General features: G+C 32.1%; 1 protein-coding gene across 3 annotated transcripts in view; it reads left to right on the top strand.

The window, feature by feature from the left end:
* LOC129910538 (rho guanine nucleotide exchange factor 10-like protein) overlaps positions 1 to 26,491 on the top strand; it is a 303,729-nt gene that overhangs the window by 78,439 nt on the left and 198,799 nt on the right. For 2 of the 3 annotated variants that reach the window (XR_008771521.1, XM_055987962.1), the window contains exon 2: positions 18,149 to 20,319. Coding sequence is in view for 2 of the 3 variants with exons in the window: in XM_055987962.1 (XP_055843937.1) it covers positions 18,333 to 20,319 (1,987 nt within the window). In the remaining variant the exon portion in view is untranslated. Of the gene's footprint in view, positions 1 to 18,148; positions 20,320 to 21,005; positions 21,258 to 26,491 lie in introns of those variants that run through there. The other variant, XM_055987964.1, reaches the window with a different exon arrangement.

Below are 26,491 nucleotides of genomic sequence, written 5' to 3'. Positions count from 1 at the left end.
TCAATTTTATGCTGGACCACATTGAAGTGTCTTGTCACAAAAATATTTTTAAACTCAAGCGGACAGAATTTTTGTGATGCGGAAAAAATGAAAACCTTAAATTGACAGTATTGGGTGTCGATTTCATTGTCATTTCTATACTATTTTTTTTTTATATACATATGACCATTATTAAAATTTATTTTATATTTTTTGATCCCAAAAAGAGTAAATTGAGCAAAACAAAATAAAAAAAAAGGTCTCCGGAATTTTCAAAAATAAAAAATTTTTTTCAGTCTTGCACACTTATAGCCGCATGGCATTCTTTTCAATATAAATAATGACTGTTTTTGCAAAAATTTTAGTTCACAACTTTCGGTCATAACAGGGCTTCGATTGACATGCTCTCAAGTATTTTGTTTTATTACTTGGATTTCATCAATCATGGACATGAAAGGTCATATACTCATCTTGAAATGGTTTATTTTTTAGGCTTATTGAAAGCATCCCAAACACTACTTACTGATTTGAATAGTCACATGTTCTTGCTGAAAGTTATGATAAACTTTTACCACTTGTCCCTAAATTGACAATAAGCGTTCCTTAAGCGTTCGAAGAGATGGCAAATGAAATGTTTCCATCAGCATTAAAAATGTCCATATAACCTAACTTTGAACTCCGATGTGCCACTTTGAAAACTTTATTAAATCCATACATTCTGACTATATGAGTTTATTATTGATATGATTGATCGAGCTAAGTTCACGGCCCTTATTCTAGCGGACACTTTGTGTCAGAATGAAAAAAACATATAATCGCAGAATATAGCAGCTACAAAAATTTTCACCTCGTTGGCATTTTGAGTTATAGAATTTTCTGCTAAAATAAGTACTAAGATAGACGATAAATCGAAAATGACTGAGAAATAAAATTTGGCTGGCATCTGCATGTATGTAGAATTTTTTAAATGCACAAACTTGGTTTTTATATGTAAAAAATTTGTTTTGTTATTCAAAATTCCACTCAAATAGAAATGAAGTAAGCGGACGAAAATAAGAAATCTATCATTTTTTGTTTTCAAATTCGCAGATTATTAAATGGGAAGTAAGATTGTAAAGCTCGAACTAGCTACATCGAAAAAGGTTTTAAAATTTTCAAATAATTTGGATTTTTAAATTTCACATCAATTTAAATTTGTTTTTGATAGCTTGTACACTTATTTTCTTTTTGTATTTGTTTCAACTTTTGTATTTCGATCTAGTTTTGTCTGGAGTATTTTTTTCATTTTGGTAGTTCACTTTTAACCCTATTTCGGCACACGGGTGTTAATTTGGCAGGGCAAAAATAAAAAAATTACGATTTTTCAAAAAAGTGGTAAAAAAAAGTCTCTTTATAATGGTGAAAATATTTTTTTCGGAATTTTAAATACAATATTCGAATTCCTCGAAATATTCCACATCAATTTCATAATTGATTCTCTATAAAATATTTTGACCGAAAAAAGTTCTGGCGACATGAAAAAGTATAAACCAAATTCGCACCCGTGTGCCTATCACGTAACAAAAAAGAAGTGTGCCTACAGAGGGTTAAGAATATTTTTTTAAACAAAACCTTGAATCATCATTCAAGCTACAAAATTAGGGTTTGCACAAAGAATTTTGTTTTGAAAGGCTACAATTTTTTTTTAAGGAATCTCTTAAACTTTTCTTCATTAGTTTTTAAACAGCGAACCGGAGTTACATTGTTTAAGGGCCAGTTTGTTCACACTCCTTCCAGATGATAATCGTAGAATGGGTTTATCAACAAAAATTGTAATCAAGAAATCCATAATTTGAGCAGTAAATTTGAGATTTCTTTAATCAGCCGATTTTGCTGTATAATACAGGGGCAAGAATTCTTACTTAAGCGTATAAAGCTATCTTAAAATTTTGTGTCTCTAAGCTAATTTTATATGACGAATTTACTTTATATTTGTAAGTTTTTTCATCAGAAACACTTTTTTGTCAAAAATGGTTCAAACTCAACTTATCACTGCACATCTAATCAAAAGACAAGTCATCATGGACAGCCCATCAAAAGACAGATATAGGGAATATTTAATCAAGGCAAAACAATTTTTAGAAAAATAAAAACAAAAATCATCAGGTAGGTAGTGTCGTTTCCCAAATGACGAGCATTCAAGAAGATTGAAGTAAAAATAAATCTATTCCAACCGGAAACTTGTGATGACTTTTCTCAAGATGTGCTGCCCATGATGAGTTGTCTGATTGTCTATAAGGTTTAAGAAAATGCGGAAATTTTGAATTAAAGAAAAACAAACAAAATCTTTTGTATTTGTTAAAGTTTAATTGAATTGTAATTGTCTTTTCTATTTTCAAAAATTCTTTTTCTTTGTTGATGTTTTATTTTTCTCAATATTCAATTCCATTTGATGGCTAAGTATTATGACTTTCAAAAACTTTTAAAACCTGCAGTTACCTCAAAATTGCACATCATTTCAAATATTATAAAATTCTATGACTAAACATAAGAACAAAAAAAAAAAAGAATAGGTACCTCTTAGAACCTTTTTCGTTTGAACATCTAATGCAAACGAATTCTCTATAATGAACACAATGAACACAAAACTAAAAAACTCTTTTTCCCTTGTACAGATCTAAATGGGTTTAAGGAAACCTCATTGCATTTTATACTCACAATGTCATTACCTACTATAGTTTCGATGGTCAAACGAACCACTATCTTTGTAAAAAATCACTTATTTATTGCTTTTTGCTACTTTGATTTTTTTTTTTTTTCAAACTTAAAATGTCAGTAAGTAGGTAGGTAATGTGTTTCAACATTTTTGTTGAAGGACATTAAAACAATTGAATTTGAGTTAAACAAAAGAAAAAAAAAATATTACTTACACCTAAGGTTGTAAGAAAAAATCGTCAACCTCAAACAGAACAGAAGGAAGGTGTGAGCGCTGGTGTCCATTACAAACAATAAACATTATTTTATTCTCATGACTACAATGTTGCCAGCTTAACTTTTATATAAGGATCATTCAAATAAATTATGTAGATACATTTAATTCATTTTATCCTTTAAATTTCAGAAAAATCAATTCAAAAAGAGTAAATGTTTTGAAATGGGAAATGTAGAGGGGCCTACTAATATTAAAAATTTTAATCAAGTTTTTTTTTTTCAAATTACTTACTACTTCCTCAATGTTAAAATTTAAAAGAAGTCGAATTTCGGGAACTTTTCTGCCCTCTATTGAGCATCATACCCTCTACATAAAATTTTAAAATGTACAGGTGAATAATTGAGGCGCTCAGCGCCAAAACGGCCTAACCCACAAAATTTCGTTTTGAGAAAAACGAGTTTAAAGAAAATCATATTTTCAGGGTTTCTTTTTTGTTGGCTTGTAAAAGTTATAAAAAAAATATTATTCAATACTTAGTTTGTAATTGTTTTTAGTTAGGAGTGTTGGCTATACTTTTGGGCTAAGGTCTGATATTTTTTTTATTCCGAAACTACATTTGCTATAAATGATTTAGGCAATTTTGTCGCCGAAGCCAAAATGGCGTCCACTAGAGTGACAAAAGTTTTTGGCTCTAATTTTAACTCTATTTAATGTAATTTAATGATGATGTATTTTTATATTATAAATTGTTTTATTGCCGTTCGATCTGTGTACTCAGTTTGATTTTTTTGAAAATGTGGGTTAGGCCGTTTTAGTTCTGAGCTCCTCAATTTTACCATTACTTTTTTTCCCTATCATCTATGGAAGTTAAATAAAATTGATGAGGAGAAAAGTAGAGAAAAGCGCAGTGGAACAAACAATTTTGCTTCTTTAAAGCCTTATAGGTGCTTCAATAGCTTCTGTAAAACTTTATAGAAGTAAAATCGTTAAATGCAGAGAATATTTTGCATTTTTATGAATTCAAAACCAAATTTGGCTGTTCTAATGCTCGTTCGTTTCCAGTATAGGAAAATCACATAAAATTATCAAGTTGGTAACATTTGTCGTACTTCTTTCAGCAGCGTTGTCGGCGCCCGAGTTATATTGGTTCGAACCTCGGAATCACACTCTAACTACTTAACTATCAAAGTTAGTAGTTAAGTATACCTAACCTACCAAGAAAAAAGAACTCCCAGTTCGAGACAAGTTACCCATTACCTTGCTGGCGCTGGCTGTCATTTTGCCTGCACCACCACACCACACCACCCACCATCGCCTAAAGTAAAGTATAGAATTGGGTTCGAGTATAGCGAGTTATTTTGAACGAATGCAGATCGAAATCGTGTCGAATGGTTTTTTGTAGTGTTTTTTTTTTTCTGTTCTTTCATCTGACTTTTTACATTCCTCGACCGACCTAAAAAAGCCAACAAAATGACAGAAAAGGTAACATTCTCGTGAAGTGCCCATGGATTTGTGGCTATGACGACGACGACTACGATGATGGCATGATATGGCAGTGTTCTGTTCTGGCTTCCATGTTAATTCTCTGCGGGACAAGTTTACTGAGTTAAATAAATGATCATAAACTGGCAGTATGACGGATACTAATGACTTTTTTAGATAGTGTTGAGGTTCTTTTTAAATTTATTAATATATTTTTTTTATATTTTTTTTGTAAGCTTCATCATGCGAAAGAATAATAATTATTTTTGAACATAATTTATAAATTGAAAATATTTCTCTCAAAAGGGTTACATGATTATGAAATTAATTTGAATTTTAAGTTCAGTGAAAAAAAAGGCAATATAACCTTTACCTTAGCGGCTAAATTAAAATTGCAAAAATCCTTTTTTTCACACTAAAATAATTTATAAATAGAAAAAGTGCATCAGGGAATTAGCGAAATTGTTTTAGTATTACAAATATAATTCTATGTTAAATAAAATTTATTATGCAGCTTGCACGGATAGATATGCATAATGCATAATCCCAAACTAGAGATAATGGTTCAATGATCAAACACAAATCTTACATTACCATAAAATGTATGCTAAATTAATTATATTAACACTGTGTTTCGTGTAAAATATTAGATTAAATATAAATTATATATAAAGTGGAAAAATTTATTTTAAAACATCTACAATTTTAATATCAATTACAGGATAATCAATGATAGTTTTGAAAACTGCAATTTTGTATTCTTTTTCACAAGATAAAAAACCAATTAGTTTGAAATGATAACAATAATACCTACTCTTTCACAAAAACTTGCTGTAATGATTAAATTTATAACAGTATTTGTCTTGCATATTATCGCTCCTCTCTAAAATATAAAAATACGAATTGCTGAATTCCCCTGCCCTCCTTTCTTCGATTTATTTATTTTTTTATTGATAGTATTGAAAAAAAAGTGAGAGCAAAAAATATGCACCAATATGTCACTTATGTACTTTTTATTGTCCAGGATATTTTCCATGATTCACTCATTTGTATAAAATTTAAAATGACCAGCTATGGAAATCATTCAAAAGATTAGAAAATGTTAATGAATAATAAATTAATTAGTAAGATTATTTGGTCAGCGATAGAAAGTTTATAAAAATTTAGTTTCAGTTTTTCTACAAAAAAAAAGTTACGCATACGCCACAGTGACCCGTAATTAACGAAAAAATATCTTTTCTGGTTTCTTAATTTTAAATTTGATTTTTTGTTTAATGTTTCCTATATATTTGAATTATTCAAAGTGTAAAAACAATACATTGAAAAAGCTATCAAAATATCTGCCTTAATTCCAAAAATAGAGTTCGATGACCTTTTTTTCAGTTTTTCAATTTTTGATGGATTCTGAATGCATTTACAGTGAATCTTCCAGAAATTTAAAGCCAGTCATGAAATTCATTTTTACGACTTGAATTAAGTTTCTTTTTTAATAAAGAACCAATTCTTTGAGGAAAAGGAAAAATTTGATACTACTGCAATAATGTGAGAGAATGATTGTAACCGCGGCTAACTTCATGGATCATCTATTAAACTCAGTTGATTTAAAATGCTTTAAAAGTCTTGCCTCCATTTATCATTTCCTAGAGTTTAATTTTCACATGCAAACCTCTAAAATTGCTACTGTGCAATATAAAATATTAATAATGATAATTTTTTATATGATAATTATCACAGGACTAATGGCAGACCATTATAAAAAAAAAAAACGTACAAACAACAACAATTAAATGTCCATCAAAGGATGCGTCTGCATGAAATCCCAGTCTTGCTATAGACTTTACCTTAACCAAGAGGCATATAAAAAAATGCAGCTGCAACAGGCATGCAAAATGCAATGACATCAGAAAACTTATTCCATTTCATGTTAACTGTCGTTGTTGTTTACACGGCCCATTAAACCAGATGTCGGATCGTCAGCTTAAATCTCTCAAAAATTATTTAACCATGTTTATATGGAGATCGTCGGTCGTATGGAGGAAGACAAGCAGAGAGAAATGATAACACGTTATTGTCTGCTCTTGGATGTTGTTTCACGGTTCCACCTTCCATATTCAATTGCAATCTGTAGCTGTTTCTATATCGATAGATATATAAAATGACAGTGAAACTTGCTGAGAATTTAACATTTACACTGAATAAAAATTTTCAAAATCAACTTTGTTTTCTGTTATGTTCAGTCAGCCAGGATGCAAGATTGTGTAGAAACCAGAAGAATAAAATGCACGACTGGTTCGTAAGAACTTGTTGCTCTGGTAAAAGTTTCTCACCATATTAAAGCTTTTTAAAAATTCATAAAAGAATATTTTTAATTGAATTTTATATGAAATTAAATTGAACCTTAAAAAAATTGTTTCAAATTGAAAAACAACATCCTTTTGAATTTTTTTGATGTCAATAAAAAGTATACCATTTTATTGCTTGTAGAATAATATTATGTTTAGAGCCAATTTTTCAATCTTCTAATAAACAGTCAGTTAACTGTTCGACAAATAAAGTTATTAGGCTCATAAACAATCAGATAAAAACATTGAATTTTTCAATCAAGAATAATTTATTCTACAGAATAACAAAAAAAATTGTCAAATTCAAAAATATTTAAAATTAAACGTCATTTTTATTCATGATTGTTTTTTGTTTTCTTGCGTTCCACTGTATTTTTTTCAAAATTCTTTCAAAACAGCTTTGACAACTGACACAATATTTTTGTTGAGATTATTCCTTAGAATAATTTTTATTCGCCTCTGAAAGAAGCAGATAGTTTTATTCTTAGGAATAAGCTATATCTGCTTGTTGAAAAATTGATTTTTTCTCTATCCTTAGGAATAAGTACTAACTGACTGTTTAACTGACTATTGAAAAATTGGCCCTTAGAAAAAAAAGTTAAAAGTCGTGACAGCCGTTTCCGAACTGCTTACTGGCCCATACCCTACAAATTGTTGTTGTTTTACATGCTCTTAGATTGTGATATTAAAAGAAACAAAAAATTATTATAAATTGTTCTAAAATTCAAACAACGTAAGGAAGTACTAAATAAAATTCACGACTGGGTCGAACGTACTTGCTCTTAAAATAAAAGTTGCTTGAAAAATTAAAGTTCTTTAAAAATTCATAAAAGAAATTATTTTGGAAGATTAAGCAAAAAATTGGTTTAAAGTTACAAAAAAAGTCTCTTAAAAATATTTGAACTCCAAAAGAAGTAGGTATGCCAAAAATTGAAAATCGTGAGAGCCGTTTTTTAAAGTTTTTTAAAATAAAAACTCAATTATATTCATTTTGAAAAAAAAAATACTTATTTTTTTGCTTAAAAACTCGTACACTCAAAGTTTACGTAAAATTTTGTTTTTTTTTTCTTGATTTAATTTTCAAAAAACAAACTATTCATCAAAACAGCTTGAATGTATGGATGTTTTCAAAAAGCAAAGGCAAGGTACTGTAAGTGTTAACGTTGATTTTAATTATTTTTGATCTGTTTCCGTTAAAAAGGCGGGAAATCAACCCCTTTCAATTTCAACCCATTCTACTTGCTCTAGCTTTTTTTCCATTCTTTGCAAATATGTACCGCAGCTGTATATGTAGTACCTACTACAAAAATGTTGTGCTATTCTAGTGAAACAACTAAGCAAAAATAAAGATCTCATAACTTCTTCTATTTCGTTCTATTTAGCTATTTTCCACAAAAAAATTACCAGGCAAAAAACACACTCCTTATTTAAGATTCCTTAAGTGTTTAAGGGCTCCGAGATCTAAGAATTGTCTGCGAATATTTATGTTTTTTTTAACATAAATTCTATTAATTTTAACTACCGGAGAGGTGCTTATAACTTTCGTAGCTTAGATTTAATAAAATTACCCCAACACCGTACTAATTATGGTATGCATGTGCCCTTAACTCGCATGTGTAAGCTTGTAAATTTGAATACTAATCTGTTTGATTTTAATATTAATAAAACTAGTCTGAAAAAAATACTAAAAACCAGTGTACCACGCTCATAAACTTTTTTTTTGTATTTATGTTCAATGTTTACTGATTCTTTTCTCATTTAATGTCTTTATACCTAATTGATGTACATTTATGTATATTGAATTATTTTTTTATCAACACTCTTGACTATTAAAACATTTTTGTTTTAAAATTTTGACACTTTCTGAAAATTAAACATGAAATATTAAATTTATTTTTTGTTCATTTTAAATTTTTTTATTTTGCACAGATATAATAAATGCTTGTACTAAGCAGTCCCAATCTTTGACCTTCCTTTGATATTCGTATCACCATTCTCTTTACTTATTTAGTTCTTTTTAATTTGTTTTTACCTTCAAAAAACACTAAAAATTGCCGATACGATAATCATCCGCAAATGACTTCGTACTCGGTGAAAATGGACCCCAGCGCGTGCGGTATCTGGGGGGGAAAGAGGCGTGGGAATTAAAAAAACATTTCTTCGGGGACACTGTGGCGTATGCGTAACATTTTATTTGTTAAAACATATTAAAAATCAATGCAAATCGTTCTGTTTTATAGTAATTAATAAGACGAGGTCTGTGAAGTTGTGCATTTGAGATGCAGCAATTAAAAGCCAGTTTAGAATTTGCAAACAAAAATGTATCTAAAGAAAAGTGATATATTCCATAGACTAAGGCTTTTCAGCGCTCTACCGTCACGTATTTGTATTGAATCAAAAAAAGTCACTTTAAGTGCCACTAAATATTCTCAGTGTATTTGTAAATATGCCTCCTCCAACAGAGTATGCTTCTGAAAATACGTTCAAACATACCTACATATAAACTGTTTTGTCAGTTTCTCGTTTGGAAACATAAATTTAGGGTGAGGAGAACATGGTATTCACCATAAATTTCACACTAAATGATCGAAATGAGACAAGAGCTCGAACCTTCTCATTTGTCCAGCCAAATCGCAACGACAACTACAACGACGTCGACGACCAACGACGCGATTACGCCGACGACGACCATTTGTGTTTTGTTTTTTTTTTTTTCTGTTTGTTCATCTGTACTGATGGTTGTCATCCTTGGACCACGGTGACGGTCCACTATAAGGATAAATGTAGGTATCTTTTTTTTTTTAATTTTACAGATAGATGCAGATGCATGCATGGGAATGTTAATAATTCCACTTTTTAAGACTGTACTGTCAATTTATTATTGTTATTATATTATTATCCACTTTGGGTTCACTGCTCCGTTCACTATGCTGAGTGTTCACTAATTAATAATGGCAGGCCCGGTCCGGATTAAGTGTTCGAGTTTTGAGAAGTTGCCGCCGCGCGCCATAGCCCAGCGCCAGCAATGTCTGATTTTATTTTAACATGCACGCTAGCAATTTTTGTTCATTAGCCATTTTTCATTTTATTTTCATTGAGTATATAATTCTGTATAGCTAGAGATCTGGGTGATCTGATGAACGTTTAATGAAATCCAGAAGCCTAGCCGTGTCGTAAAGAGCCAGTATTAACTCAGTTGGTTGGAGTGGGCACTTAAGGCGATACAAAAAATATAAATAGGAAAAAGAATCCTTTTACACACTGTTAATAGACTTTTGCAATGCGTGGCTTTCTGGGTTATGCTATGATATATAGCCAACGTTAAAAGAAGGATGGAAAAAAATCAAGGTCTAATGTGAAATGAAGATACATGTACGTAAATATAAAACTACAGCTTATGGGGAAATTCCATTGGAGAAATATTGTGTAATGGTCGAAGGCTATTCTGAAGTAAATAATTGAGATGAAAAAAAAAGTAAATTGTATTAAAAGTTGCCTGACTTTCTGTGAATATTAAAAGATTTCAAACTACTGATATGTGTCTTTCGAAATTTTAATTTTAATAAACCCTATCGATGGTGGTTGAAAACTACCTACTGATTTCAATCTTCAAAAACTGTAGCGACTGTACAAGGTCCCAAATTGAACATGTTGAAGATTTTTTTTATAGAAATTCTGTATTCACAACTAAGATTCGACTGCATATTGGACTTTGACTATAAAATATAGATTTTAATTAGAGGCTTTTACTCATAAAGTGATGCTTTTATTTTAGCATAAATCTGCTTTTATAGAATAAAACTCAAACAGAATTCATGAAGGATTATGAAGTTTGATTCGTTTGTACTTTGACTCATTGACAAACCCTAATTTGGATTAACTCTAATATATAAAAGTCCTTTTTATAAAACCAAGAAGTATAATTTATATTTATAGTTGATATTTATATCATTGATTTTTTTAAAGTTTTAATAAAAAAAAACTTGGAATGTAAGATTATTCGATTTAAATACATAATAAAAAACATACAAAATGTTTTCTTGTGGATTTATTGATTTCATGTTTATAATTTTAAAAGGAATGTGAGTGTGCAGAGGTGAGAGTTCTTTAAATTGTATTGATAATATCATAGCAGAAAACTTTGTTATAGAAACTTGTCATACAAACTCTTTCCAAACTCAATAAATAAAAAAGATTTCTTTTTTTTTTTTTGTATACAAAAACTATACGCTTGCATCATTGAAGGTTTTTGGTATTTGCTTTTCACATGGGGTTAGGGACAAAATTCCGAAAACCGAAAACCAAAATCCCGAAAACCCAAAATCAAGAAAACCCAAAATCCAGAAAACCCATCAAAATCCAGAAAACCCATCAAAATCCCGAAAACCCAGAATCCCGAAAACCCAAAATCCAGAAAACCCAAAATCCCGATAACCCAGAATCCCGAAAACCCAAAATAATGAATGGGATCAAAAATCCCGAAAAATTATATAAAATGAAAAATTTGCGGAAATTTTTCATTTTATATAATTTTTCTTATGACAGGCCTTAACACTAGAGCTTTTTTAACGACAAGAGAAAGAATGTGGGACCTAATCGTATATTTAATTTATTTCCAATTTCTTTTAAGAGGGGAAATCCCTCGGGACGACAGCTTTTTCAATAATTTTTTTTGGAAAACTGAAAGCATTTATTGAAATTTGGGAAAGTATTGACATTATAAAGTATTGAATATTGATACAATTTTTTTGAAGTACAAAAAAAAACAAAATGGCGGCTCTACAGCTCTTTAAAGTTGACGCCTCGAGTTTGCGCCGTGCAATGTCCAGGAGTCCAGGTCCAGAAAATTATTTATAATCAAAAAAGAATTTTTTTTTCAATAATATATATTTATACGCATTGCATGAACCTAAATTTAGTAAAAAAAAGTGTAAAATAAAAATTAGAGAACAAAAAAAACGAAAAAACACAATGTTTTTTTATAAACAAATTGTTAAAAAAAATATTTATTGTTAAAATTTTGTTGAACTTTTAGGTTCATGCAATGGCCAATGATTTAAAGAGTAATTTGCAATTTATTTCAAGTCGATAGCTTCATTAGTTTTTGAGTAACGTTGCACGGCGCGGAAATAAGCGCGTTTTGAGGAAAAAGCGTTTAAAGTTTTCGTTTTCGTACTGAGGTAGGTTCAATGGGCATGGGTTTCGGGACTATCATTTGAGACTTCATTTAAGGCTTAGACCTCTGAAAATAGTTTCTTCGGTTGATAAATGAATTTATAAGGCAAACAAAATTAATGAAAAAATAAAAATTTCCAGAGGGATTTCCCCCCTTAAAGGACTGAGCAGAATCGAACGATTTTTTTTGTATACAAAACCTTTAAAAATTAAACTTAATTTTCAACCGAAAATTCAAATCCAAAAATTTGCCCAAGCATACCATATTTCTCGGATTACTGGAATTGATATACCTAGTTTCAACAGATTCAATAAGGGTTAAAATATTTGAGAGGGAAGGGCTCAAAAATTTTAATTTTAGCATAAATATTTTATGGCTCATGAAACGAAATGCAGCTTATTCTAAATATTGTAGTTTTGCAAGCCCTGATTGCAGATAAAAAACCCCTATGAGTGTTTCTCTATATCTGTTACAATATATACCGCATTAAATTCATACTTTCAAAATTATTCACCTTTAATCCAAATCAAACATAAGATCAAATAATCTTCAAGAAAATAAAAAAGTTTTCAACGAAAAATTAAAAGAACATCAAAATGGTACACATTTTGTAGTTGGGGTATTTCACAAACGTCCGTATAGCTACATATAGTTACCACTTTTTTAAATTAAAGTATGGTATTTAAAACAAATTTTAATTCCTATAGGTACAAAAAAAAACATGCAATTTGGTTATTTTGTTATTTTTTCCAATTTACATACATATGTAGGTAAAAATTTTCTAAAACAAAACATCCTACATAACACTGTATTTCTTCTGCACTAAATCTCAAATGAAATTCATCACCAAATCAATTTGAATAAAAATTTAAATGTTTCAACTCACCCCTGTATCTTGATTTCTCATCAGACTTCATTACATCTTTATTTTCAGCTCGTCTGTTCAGAAAAGTCCATTTAAAAACATGTTTTCTTAATCAGGGTTATCCTTTTTGCTTTTGACTTGATCTTCAGGTAAATGGTTTCATATTCTTTTTTCCCAAATTGTTGTATTTTAAATTTAATCTTTCACCATTAAAACCGGAAAATAAAAATATTATGAATAAGTTTTCATGACAGACTTGTTTGTTTGCCTACTAAGTTTTTTCGGGTTTCTTAAATTCTAAAATATTCAGTTAAGTTTTTTTTTTGTAATTTGAATTTCTAACTTCGGTTTAAATGAGGAAAAAAGGAATCCCTGAGGTTTATGAATCTGAAACATGATGATTATTTTTTTTACGTTAAAAAAGAAGAGGTTGTCTGTTAAGCCGGCTTACGGACGATGATTTTACGTGATAACGTCGTCAGAAAACAGGTTGTGTGCTTTTGTTTAAAATGAGTCAATTGAAGTGTTTACTTATTTCAAACAATCATAATTTTCAAGAAAAAGCTAAAAAAAATACCTTTTTTATTTTCTCATTATATTATTTTTTTTATTTTAAAAGCTTACAAAAAAAGTTATGCAATTTAAAAGCCAAGCATTTCTTCTTAAGAATAAAACCATTTTTAAATTTTTACAATGCGCAAAAAGTATAAAAATAACTTATTGAAAACAATGAGCAAAAGCAATTCCATTTTTTTTCCCTAACAACCTACACCAAATTTTATACCAGCTTATTGTCTTAGCTCAAAATATATATATCGATCAGGTCTATGAGACATCTACAAAAATAGCTAGAATTTTTTGAACTCGATCCAATTTCATTAAAAAAAGCAACAAAAAACATTTATTTTTATGTTCTCACGCTATGGAATCAATTTTTTTGTTTGACAACCTATAAAAAATGTTATACGATGTGAAAGCTTATTATTTCACCTTTCATATGACGTATAAATCGCATTTCAAAGATGCCTACAAGAGAAGTTAGAATTTTTTAAAGTCTATCATGTCGAATTTCCAGACTGAGATTACGGTACTTCCCACATTCGTGGCTGTTCGGGGGGCAACACTCCACTGGTGTTTTGAGGTTTTTCGCAAGTTTCTTGATTTAACATTGTGTAGCTTGTAGTTAGTCTACCGATATGTGTGATATATCAAATGAAAGGTAATTGTATCAGGATGCTCATATAAGTTTAATAAAATTTCTATCTGCTCTTGGTCAAAAGTTATAAGCTGTTGAATTCTAAAATTTTATTTTACCGTTATCTCGAAATTGTGTTTACGAAAATGATTGAAACTTCGCACACATTTAGTCGTGGTCATGGTCTATTATTACTCGATATACTTTATTCCTGTATCTATTAAAGATAAAAATATAAAACGATGAAAATCGGTTAAAAACGGTCAAAAAACGTGTGTATTAAAAACTTGTTTCTTCCGTTATTCAGTCAAAACTCACTAAACGATTCCAATTTTTACACATGTATGCATAAAGCCAAAACCTACATGTTTGAGATCTTTTGAACGCTCCAATAAAAAAAATAAAAATCAAAAACTACCCAAAAAACAAGGTGTTTTTCAAAAATTTATACCTGGTACCTTTAGAATTGTCAAAAAAAAAATTCCCTACCAAAAACCATCATTTTGTCATAGCCACAACACGTGTTTAACGTTCAAACAAAACGTTATAACTTAGTTCCAAAATTTTTTAGAATTTTTTCTTAAATGCAGTTATTCTTAAATTAATCTCATCTATCTATAGCAAAATCAACTCTCTACAACTTTTCATTAATATTTTAGCCCAAATTTCATCTTTATGTTTTACCCCTGTTTACCCTATTAAATGGCGAAATTTTTTAAAATCCTTCATTTGAATTAAGCTTTAGGTTATTATCTTTCAAATAAGCTATAGAAGATTTTTGCATCTCTAATAGTTTATTTTTAATTTTGAACTGAAATTTTTGTGGGCACTGCGAAAGTGCGAGAGTGTAACGTTAGAAAATGACGTCACTTTTTTGTGGTAGCTGCCATGGTTCATCGATTTATAAGACGTTATCACGTCAAAAAAGAAACTATTGTTCCATACTTCTTTAGATTCTAAAATTTAAGTGAAATAAGAAATACTATTATCCATATTGGTAACCATGTACATATGACCGTTGTTACCCGAGGATAACTTGATGTGGTTCCATGGGGAGCTCCGCGTGTTCATGTTTTCCGTTCAGGTTTGCTCGTCCATCCAAGCCAGCCAACTCAAGAAACACTCTTGAACGAGGACAAGTAATTAGAGAATACTTTAGGTGGAGCGCATTTTATTTATTTGCGCTCATAGTCCGCGAAGTGGTGTTAGATAAAATAGTGGCCATAAATTAGCCCCACGACCGTTGAAAATTTATAGCATAAACGCAATATTGAGTTGCCATTTTGCCATTGCAGATTGGACGGACGAACGACACAGCTGTACGGGGATGATGCTCTAATGGTCGCGCTGGTCTCATGCTGCATCAGGAGTCATGTTTTGCATGTACACCTTAAGTGTTTAATTTGCTAAAGGTATAACCGCAATGAGAGGTTTATGTCGAAAGAAATAGCATTGGAGGTGAGGCAGAGCAGAAAGGGAAGATCTTTTTTTTTTTGCAAAGTAGGTAGGTATGCCGACTGAATGGTTAGTTCGAGTTCGAGAAACGTTATTTCGCAATGGGTTGCTGGAGATACGGTAGCACTAATTTGCTTAAGTTTAACCATTTATTAGAAGTTGTAAGATTTAAGTTGTTTTTGTTTTGTTTTTTTTTTTTATTCATTTTTTGAAATACGAGCATCAAATTTGCACTTTGGTACTTGCCAAATGTATATATTATGAACATTTTCACATTTGCATTGGCAATTAAAATACCAGACCTGTCAACTTATGGTGTTACCAACACCGGCAATTGCAAAGATTTATCTTTTCTTGCATTGCAGAAGTGTTGTTGGAAAAAAATAAATTGCAAGAAAGTGCTAACTGGTATGAGTATATTAATTTGATACTTGATCTGGAGTTAACTTTTGACAGGTCTTCGTTTTGTACAAGATATTAATTCAACAGTTTGAAAAGAGATTAATTTGCGAATGAAAGAAAATGTAGGATAAAGACAAAATAAAAATTAATCTTTTCTTCTTCGATTCTTTCAAATAAAAAGATGTTGGAATTTACCTTTTGGAGGAAATGAAATAAGGTAAATTTGCTCACTCACCACAAACTGTTTGAAATATCATAATGGGAACAGATTATATTTTATTCTGCAGAAGGAAAGAGTGTAAGGACACAAGAAAAAAAATGTTTGTTAAGGCTTAGAGAACTTTCATACTTTTTTGTTCGCGATAAAAAATCAAAAATTAATAAGGACCAGCAAATGTCTATTTGCTCCATTCTACATGACTGAAATTTGACAACAATGTTCATTTGGCCAAGAGAATTGACATTTAAAAGAAGCCATGCTAATATGCATATTAGGGTGGTCCTTATTTTACTCTTTTGCGAAGATTGAGTGCGACGTTCCTAGATTGGTTCCAAATCAGGAAAAAAAAAAATACCCTTTTTTTCATATTTTTATCTCTAATCCTTTCTGGCCCTTTTTTGATAAGAAGTAACTAGAGCAAGGGCGATATTCTGTGCCCAGTGTAAATGGCGGATGTTTGATCATTCATACGTAAAAACTTCTAAATGAAACAGGGTCAGGAAGGGTTAGGAATAAAAACTGAAAAAAATTAGGGGTTTTTTTTTCCTGATTTGGAACCAATCTAACCAATTTTTTTTTTCCTTAAGACAGGTATTGTATTGGGCTGTAAAGAAATGTGACTTGTATTTTTTAGTTGCATTTCGAGAAAAAAAAATAAATAAATAAAAATCGTCCTTAAAGTTTTTTTTTTTTTATAGATTTTCAATAAAGAAATAGATTGTGTCTAGGCAACATAACTCTTGATTTTTTTTTTAATTTATAATACCTACCTGTTAAATTATGTACGGGTGGTATCTTCCACGGGTTCATCATTCTGATTTAAAAAATTCTGGAAAATTTTCCAAATCTTTTTTTAATTTTGTCTATGTTTTAATAAAATAATTTAAAAATTTTCGGTTGTGGCACATCTTTAAGTAGGCAAAATATATATTGTCCACAACAGCTTATTTTATTACATAGGTATATGAGGTTTAAGGGGTGCTGCTACATATCAATCTGCAAAAACGATTTCACCAGTAACGACACCTAAAAGTTGAAGGACTCTAATAAAAATTCGTACAAACCTTTTTCTTCGAAGGTAGAACAGAATTTGGGGCCGTCCCATAAAATTTTGATTTTAAGACGCACACTAATGAATGTTTGATAGACTGTCACGCCAGAGGTTCTGAGTTCAAATACAAGACATTTTGTACAGCGGTAGCGGGACTGCCTCCTCCGATAAAATTGCAAAAAGATTTAACTATCATGCCTTTGTGCTCGACAGAAAATTGCAGGTCCCCTTCAATTTACCTATATATATGTAGTTATAGTAAAGTTAATAAGGTAAAAAAGAAGGCGAAAATAATAAAAATCGAACTCTGCTCAGAAGTTATTTTCATGTTAAAGATGTCCATTGTTGAGAAAGAGCTATCAAAATAGAACTAAAACACTTTATTACAGTAATGCCATAGTTGCACTTTCTTCCAAAAAATAATAAGCATTATTCTAAAAAGACTTAAGTGCCACTTTTTCAAATTAAATTTTAAACCCTGTAAGAAGTTAACCGTCTTAAGGCTCAAAATTAATTACCTCTTTTGCTAGTGAAAATAAAACAAAAAAAAACAAAATATTAAAATACAACTTCTCATTTCTCAACCCACATTCTATTAACTTCTAATAAATTTCACTGGCATATTATTTTTCAAGACAATGACCTCCACTAACAAGCCATTGTCTGCCTATTTCGACATTCCTTTTACACCCCATTATCCTGTCCAGATTTCAAATTCCTTTACACCAACCAACAACACCCTATATCCAAGTCGAGATTGAGAGTGGCTGTGACTATATAAGTGTAGAAATTGTATACGTCTGCTACATATCCATTTCGCATGCTTTACTCTAATTCACTTACACGACAGTGGTGCAGCAAGTAGCAAGCAAAAATAAAAAAAAAGGCATCAACAGCAGCTTCCTTTTCCGTAATGATCCTTTCCCCATTTACATCCACTTTAGACATCATAACCCCGGCCGCCATGCAGCCACTGTGCTAAAGAATCTCGCAATAAAATTCTTGATTACAGCAATAAATTACCAAAGATAATCCGCTTTAATGACATTTTACCATTTCTCTGCTTCCAGTTACCAGCGACACTACTACACACTATCATAGCAACAAGGAGCTGCAACGACTTATCTCCGGCTGAAAATTTGCAGCGACCAGGAGAAGCGAAGAGAAAACCAGCAGCAAGGGAAGAAGGATAGAAGCAAAAGTGGAAGGACCATTAGACACAGCGTAGCGTAGAATATCGATTCACCATGTGCCATGGAGAATTGCTTGGGAGGACGGCGCAGCAAACAAAAGCAACAGCCACCACCACCACCACTACTGCCATCAGCATCACAGCAGCAGCAACAGTCTTATATCCAAAATCATCTCTACCCCCAACATCAGCATCACCCACATTCGCATCTGCAGGCGCATCATCATCATTACCAGCAGAAGCATCATCAGCAGCAACAGCAGCAACAACAACAACAAAACCAACTGTTCCACCAGCAGCGTTCTCATCACCCGAGTTACCAAAAGTACAGCAGCTCAGGTGCTATGCCTGATCGGGTTCCGGGAAGTGGAGGTGCAGGAACTGCACAGCAGCAGCAGCAACATCAATCCCAATCCATTTTGTACCCCCACTTTCCTCCTTCTCCACTTGATTATCCGTCACAAATGGGCCTGACAACAAATATGAAACAGATTAATAAAACACCTCCCGCCGCCAGCCCAACGATAACAGGTGGCGCCGGCAATGGCAATGGTGCACCACCAACACAGTCTGGCGGTGTTCATCATATGCATCACCATCACACCCAATCACACCATATGAGCGTTGCAACTGCCGTCGGTGATAGTTCAGCCAATATAAATTCACTGGGTATGGGTGCAGGGAGTGTTGGCATAAGTCCAAGTAACCGAAGAATAATTCCCCGTTATCCTGATGATCCCAACGCCATTGAGGTGTGCACTCAGGACAAAGACCAACAGCAGCTACCGATTTCGATAAAGTCATTCCGGGGGAAAAAGTCGTCGTCATCGGTGAATGTCTCGACTGGAGGGGCTGTGGCGTCGTCGTCATCCTTGGGTAACGATAACTCCACCGCCTCCGTGAAGTGGTCTTCTTCGCAATCCAATATCGGGATGATAGAAACAATGGCAACAACCACAACATCTCCCAGCCTAAGTATGGTGCACCATGCGATGCACCACCAAGACTACTCGTATGCCTACTACGAACCGGGAGCTGCAATGCGCCACTCAAACATTCCACCACCGGAACAATTACCTGGCTCCTCGAGACCGCCACCTCCAAACTCCATCAGAGCACTCCTCTCTAAGGGTAAAAAGAACAAACAGCTGGTTTCACCGGCCACAAGACAGTCCTACCAGACACGTTACGGTGGCACCCATGAGAATTTTTACGAAGAAATTTCCGGAGAAAATCGCACTCAACAAATTTCCGCTGCCGCATCGACCAGTTCTTCGTCTGGATCGGGTGCAGGAATGCGAGCCACAACATCACATTCAGCCGGTTCACTCAATCAGTCTATGGTGGAGGAAGAGTTCCGTCGTGTCCAAAATCGACATCGGAAGATCTTAGGTGAGCTCAATTTATCAGTGGAGGCTATGTTGATGCCCGAAACTCCACCAAGTGGCAGTCCGACGGATGAGGACAACCAGCCATCCACAACAACATCGATGGTGGACACAAGAGCATCCCGCAATCGTCATCACGATGCAATTTCCGAAGCAAACATAGCAGATTTGCTTAGTACGGTTGGGCCGTCCGATGACCTGCTGTCGCCGGTAGCGACCAATACCAATCCAGCATTTTGCGGTGATTTGGATAGTGGCTTTAGTGGCAGTAGTGGGGCAAGTTATATTGGAAGTCTTCGTCTCCACAAAACGAATGCCGCTTTATCGAATTTATTGACTGCCCGTCAGACAGCTACTGCAGCAGCAGCAGCTGCTGCTGCTAACCAGAATAGGCATAATTCGCAGAATTGTGCGTTTTTTGGATCGAATAGTTGTCGTTCGTCGCAACGTTCACAGGACCAGGAGTCGGGGAATAGTGTTTTCCTTACAAGGACATCCTGTGGTCATCGGGTGTTGAATTGTGCGAAAATTAAGGCTGCCGAAGATCCGGGACCAATTGTGCCAACTGAATCAAAAGCAAGAAGTTTCTGGAATCGAAAGGGATGGCGAAAGCTGCCCGGATTTTCATCAACCTCAAGTATAAACGATGCGGGAATTTCTGGTGAGTGTTTTTTTTTTTTTTTGTATTCTTTTATTGTTATGAAAATTTGTAAATTTGTATGCATTAAGCCTTTCTATGGGTTTTTTTTGTAGGTTTCTATACCCTCTTTATAGGTTTTTTTCTTTTTGAAATACTCATCTTATTTGTATGAAACGATAGCTTCGAAAAAGAAACTATTGTGTGGGTCACGTTTTTATCGTTGCCTCGTGCCATTCGATACTTTTATAGAAACGAAGAAAAAATAACAAAAATAATAAAAAATTATTAAAATTAAACGCTTTGGAGTTGAGGTCACTTGAACTTTAAAACTGACTTTTATAGAAAGCTAAGAAAAATTTATAATATGTATATAAATGCTGGGATATTGGCACCCTGTCATGTTTTTCTCATTTTGACTTTGTTTTGTCCAAACACAATATTTAAGGGCAGTACTTCATGAGTGAAAGTTGTTATCTGGCAGGATTTTTAAAAAAGCGCACTATTATATGCCACGTGGAACAAGTCGACAATGACTCTACTATAATGATTTCGATTTAAGTCACTTTGGGCTTACGTTAACATGCGTTGACAAGACCAAAAATCTCTATGCACTTTTAGAATTTTAAGAATTTTAGAAATTCAAAATAAAAAAACTTGTTATTATTGTGAACGTAGTAGACAGATAAACAAGTCTGTCATATACATTTTATTTTACTACTTTTATTTTTCGATTTTAATAGTTAAAGAAAGACGGGTCCGATATCGATGGTAGATACATTCATTATGTATTATTAAAAATCTAGAACATGTGTAGAAAGGATCTGAAACATATTTTTTCAAGAACAATTAAAAACTGAATATAATGAATTTAAGCACTTTGAATAGATGAAAATGGGTATGGACTAGAAACCGTCAAATGTGAAGGTTATTCCACATGTACAAGAATTCAAGATTTGGGGGTGAGTTAAAGCATTTAAATTTTAAATAATAGTTTTATAAATAGCAATATTTAATTTTGATGGTCATTATTTACATAATGTTGTGTACGTATGTACAAAGTGTTTAAATACAAAATATATGACTCAGTCGCATGTCCTTGCCTTTATATTAACAGTTCATGAGAACAAAATAATTCTTATCATTTTTTAAAGAACTATTTTAATTTAATCTAAAAAAACCTGTAAAAACGAGAGGTATAACCAATTTATATTACTTTATATTAAGAGATAGCAATAACGAACATGTAAATTTGGACCTCCTTGCTCTATTTATAAAATCTATTGTTCAAAATACCTAATATTTATTATTTTCAGATATTTTATAAAAAAGTTGAAAGGTCTCCAGGTTCTAAGAAAAAACTCGCAACCAATAATTTAAAAATATTTTTTTTTGGTGCACTGACCAGTAAAAATTATTAAAATTCAAAACCTTGCATATTCAAATTCAGGTATTTTTCCATCTGTTTACGACTGAGGTTGCACGTACTTGTTCTTATGGTAAAAGTATGTCATTTGATTTCTTGAATTAAAAAGAGTATTTAGAAAAAAAAAATCAAAAATCGTTTGAGCCGTTTTTTTAAATAATTTTTTATACCTATATAAAAATTTTCTAAAATGTTTCAAAAAAAAGTTGCTACCTATGCCATTTTGTAGAAACAATTAATTCACACATAAAAACGAAATTTCAAAATTTTTCACCAAACCGCCTTCAAAAAATTGATTTTTCAAACAAAAATAATTTTTTTTTTTTAAATCCTGAATCGTGTTTTTCGTTGAAATCGGGATAATCTTGTACGAGATAATCAGAAACCAAAAAAACCGTTCAGTGGCAGGTACAGTTGAAGTTAATAACAGAAAATATTTTTTTTTAATTTAAAAATATGGATAGTAAAATCGCAGTTTTTGAAAAAAATTAACTTTTTCTCCTCTAAGGAATCCACCCAAAACTGCTTTATACCAAGTTTGGAGAAAATTACTTCACTCGTTTAAGCTGTAGCTCGAGGTATAAACACAGACAGACAGCCATATAGAATTACCAGACCTATTTTTTGGCATTCTCCATCATCGTAATGTCATGGAAAATTGTTGTCTCGAGTCTGATTTTTTTTATGAACCCTAAACAAGTACTATATCTAGTACCCATCAACTAAAATGTGACCTATTAATTCTGTTCCAAAGCTTTACCGTTTGAAATAAAGGAGTGGCTGGTAATATTACTAGCTAATACTACTAGCCACTCCTTTGTTTACAAAATGCCTAAAATATTTGCAAAAATCATAATGCTAGGTTGATAGAGCAAAATTATCTCCTTTGCAGTTCCAGCAACTAAAACTTAAGTTCTCACAAAAATAGGTCTCATTAAAAGGTTAGAATCCACTTTCACCTTTAGACTTTTAAATTTGACTTCAATCAAAATTCTTCTCAATATCGCTAACTCCAGATTTTAGATAATTTGAATTTAATATTTTTAAAACCTACTTACCTACAAATTTAGATATTTTCCGCTTTCCTAATTAAACATTCATTTTCTCTCTTTATAAATGTAGAATGTAGATTCTACGTATTATCTCCCGAAAATCCCTCACAAATAAATGATGAACTATCAATAAGCACCTATAACAATTGAAAATTAATTTTGAATTTAATCCGCCTCTTGCTTCTCAGAAAATCCAATTCACTTTGGACCTAGTGCCCAAATCCCAATTCATTATGCACAAAATTATTTCTCCGAACTTCAATCGCTCACTCTCTCTCTCTCTCTCTACTAGTGATCAACTCAAAAATCTGTCAATAATTCATTTCCGGAGTGGGGTGAAAATACTATACGCCAAAATCGGATAATCCTCATAAATCCCGAAAAAAAATTATATAATAATAAGTATTTGTTGCGTCACCTCTCGCTACCATTTGCTACTCCAACAACCCCTCCTCCATTATCAGCATCAACCTACCTCATCGCACCTCTATTAAGTGGATTTAATCAATTATTTTGCCATTATCGAATAAGGATTCAAATACATATCGACACTGTGTGAGTGTCTATGTTGGCTGTCAGAAATCAGCATGCACATCTGCAATATCAAACTACAGTGCTGTGCAGACTATTTCCTAAAAAAATAAACATATTTGATTTTCAAAAGTTAGAATTTTTTTTTTTAATTATTATGTAACCTATTACATTTTTTAAAAATGTACTAGAGTGTTTTTTTTTTTTGGTTTCAATAGATTTTTGTTGCATTTTTGAGGATTTAATTCAATAAAATCTCTAATAAGTTGCTTAAATTTTTTAAAACTATTTCTTTCTTAAAAGAACGTTTTGGAAGTATCAATTCCCAGCTTTTTATCTTATTGAGGTTTGTTCAACTTCTTTAGTGAGTACAATTCATATCCAAAAGATAGTAAAAATTACACACATCACTATTATAATAATACGAATCTACCATATTATTTGGGATAAAAAGTCAGGTTGAAAATGCACGTTGTGCGGTTTTGCAGCCATCAATGATGATTAATCCGCCGAATATCTATGGGATTTAATGTTCAACCCCTGGATACATACATGTTCACCTTGACTGCGTTTGGTTTTGTCTGTTCAATTTAATATTCCCTTCTGGACTTAAAATCCCCTCCATAACCTAGTGTCTCTATATTGTATAGCAGCTACCAAGGGAGATGGAGCAACAATTCTCACCGCATCCACCATTGTATCCGAACAACGGGACCTAACCACTGTCACACAATGACAGCAATAGTTAACTGAGATCAATTATTCAGTGGGTTGCAATTGCAGTAGTTGTCTAGCTAATTGGAGGATACAACTACCCGTCATTGGGTACCAAGTCCCGATCTCGTCCAGCCCCTTCTTCGTCCTGTGTCATGTTGGTGCCTGGCTAATTTCCATTCAATTTGGAATAGAGGACCGAATGCTGTTTCAGACGTAGATAGATAGATATATATTTAATTCCATTTAAATAGGACATAAATAAGCATTGCAATTTGGCGCATACATTAATCATGACGCTGAGGTTCTGAATGAAAATAGTCCTGGATTCTCTTCTATTTATATACCTATACATTTTGGTGTGAATGCTAATGCGCTCTGCTTTTGACATCATCTAACGCGTATAAATGTTTAATCTTCTCTCTCATAACAAAACAAAAAACCTAAAATAGCTTTTTTCAGTAGGTACAATTTTGTAAAACGATTTTATTTTAAATATATTTTAAGTTTGTTTGGATTGTTGGTTTAAAAGCGTCAAATTTACACAAATGAATTTAACGGATATAGGTAGTGGTTGTTTAGATGTTTAGAGCCGAGATTTGGAATAAAACCAAAAACCTTGCTTTGATTAGACTAATTAATTTTCGACAGGGTGCAGCGAAGTATAAATTTATTGGTTAACAAGTGTGTTTCTTTACACCCAATTCAACTGCATTTGAATTTGCTTTTAAAAACTGAACAACACCTCTATTATTGGAATGCTACAGATTTAATTTATTAGATCACCATATTCGCTGATCTAGTTAAAAAAACAATAGACTTCATAATATGATATTATCATCTGATAAAGAATTAAGATGGTTTGTTTAGATATTTTAAATACATTATTTTTTGTTTGCGTAAAAGGGTATTTTAGACCTTTTTACGTTATTTGAAACAAGGTTCATATACTTTCCTTAATTTTAGAAAAATGCTACCCATCGAAAAAATAAGGTTCCTTTTTTTGCTTTCAATTTATGTATCTAAAGGAAAATCAAACAAAATTGGTAATGTGACTATGTCCTCAATAAATTCAATCTTTACTTGCTCTATAGGGCAAGTATTGGTTTCGTGTCGAAAAAAAAATTTGAGGTTTTAATCAAAACCAACATTACGATGATGGAGAATCCCAAAAAAGTGGGTCTCGCAATTCCGTCCGTGCGTCTGTACGTCTGTGCGTCTGTGCGGTTGTGCGTCCATCTGTACACATTTCCACAGCCTAAACGGGTGGACGGATTTTCTTCAAATTTGATACAGATGATTTTTATGGAATTCTGAAAGTTGGTTTTTTTTTGTTTTTTTATATCTCGTTTAGAACGTATACCTCCCATACAAAAAATACGATATTACGAATTTCTCGAAAACGGCTCTAACGCTTTTGATTAAACTTTGTATACGTAATATTTAAAGCAGTGGAAATAAAATTGAATTTTTATTTTTTCTCAAAAATGTCAAACAACAAAAAAAAATGTTCATGTCCTAAGAGCGAAATTCATAGTCGTTACTTGAGTTTAGATTTTTCTCAACTCCAGTAAGTTGAGAAATATTTCAAGCAATCGCTCAAGGGAATTGAAAATAGGGCTGTCACTTGAGTAAAGAAAAATCTTGTCTTGAGGACAATTTTTTCTCAAACTTGAAAATTTGACTGATTTGAATTAACTGTCATCAAAAAAACTTTTGTTTTAATAATTCGCACTCGTTTGTCCAACATACTCGTCGAATTCGTCGTCCCACTCGTACAACTCAATTAAATATTCGCGATTCATTTATTTTATTATAAAATTAGTGCAACTTTTAATTGTTAAATAATAAAAACAAACGCTCGCAATGACACTTGCGTTTTAATGTCAACTGACTGAAAAAAAAACTTAAGCGCTTCCTCAAGTAGAAAAGCCTCCTCAGACATTCACTTGAGGAAAATTTCGACTCAAGTGATGACTATGAATAAGGATTCGCTTGAGCGAATGCTTAAGATATTTCTCAACTTGAGTGACGACTATTCCGCCCTAAATGTCGGCTCTTCCCCAATATCAATTTTTTTTTTTAATTAAGAGCCAGCTCTTAAAATCTACAAGTAGACAAACATAAAAGTGCTTTGAACTGCAAGAGCAAGTACGTGCGACCTCAGTCGTGCATTTTAATTTTTTAAATTTCAATTTTATAAATGAAATGCCCTTTGTCATTTGTCTAATGTGAATTGTAAAATGTCATCGATCATTTTACATTTTTTATCAACTGTATCTTTTGTTGTTTTGTTTTGAACTTTAGTTGAAATAATGCGAAACAGGTGAAACCCCAGACACAACATTTGGGCTAATCAGTTAGATGCTGTTGTACCCTTTCTAATAAACAGCCCACAAAACAAAAACAGTTCTTGTTTACGGTTTTCTTCTTCTCCTTCTGCTTCTTATTGTTATCTGTCATCAATTGTCAT

Source organism: Episyrphus balteatus, chromosome 2 (assembly GCF_945859705.1).
Source record: "Episyrphus balteatus chromosome 2, idEpiBalt1.1, whole genome shotgun sequence".
Taxonomy (NCBI): domain Eukaryota; kingdom Metazoa; phylum Arthropoda; class Insecta; order Diptera; family Syrphidae; genus Episyrphus; species Episyrphus balteatus.
This window is presented reverse-complemented; position numbering and strand designations above follow the sequence as displayed.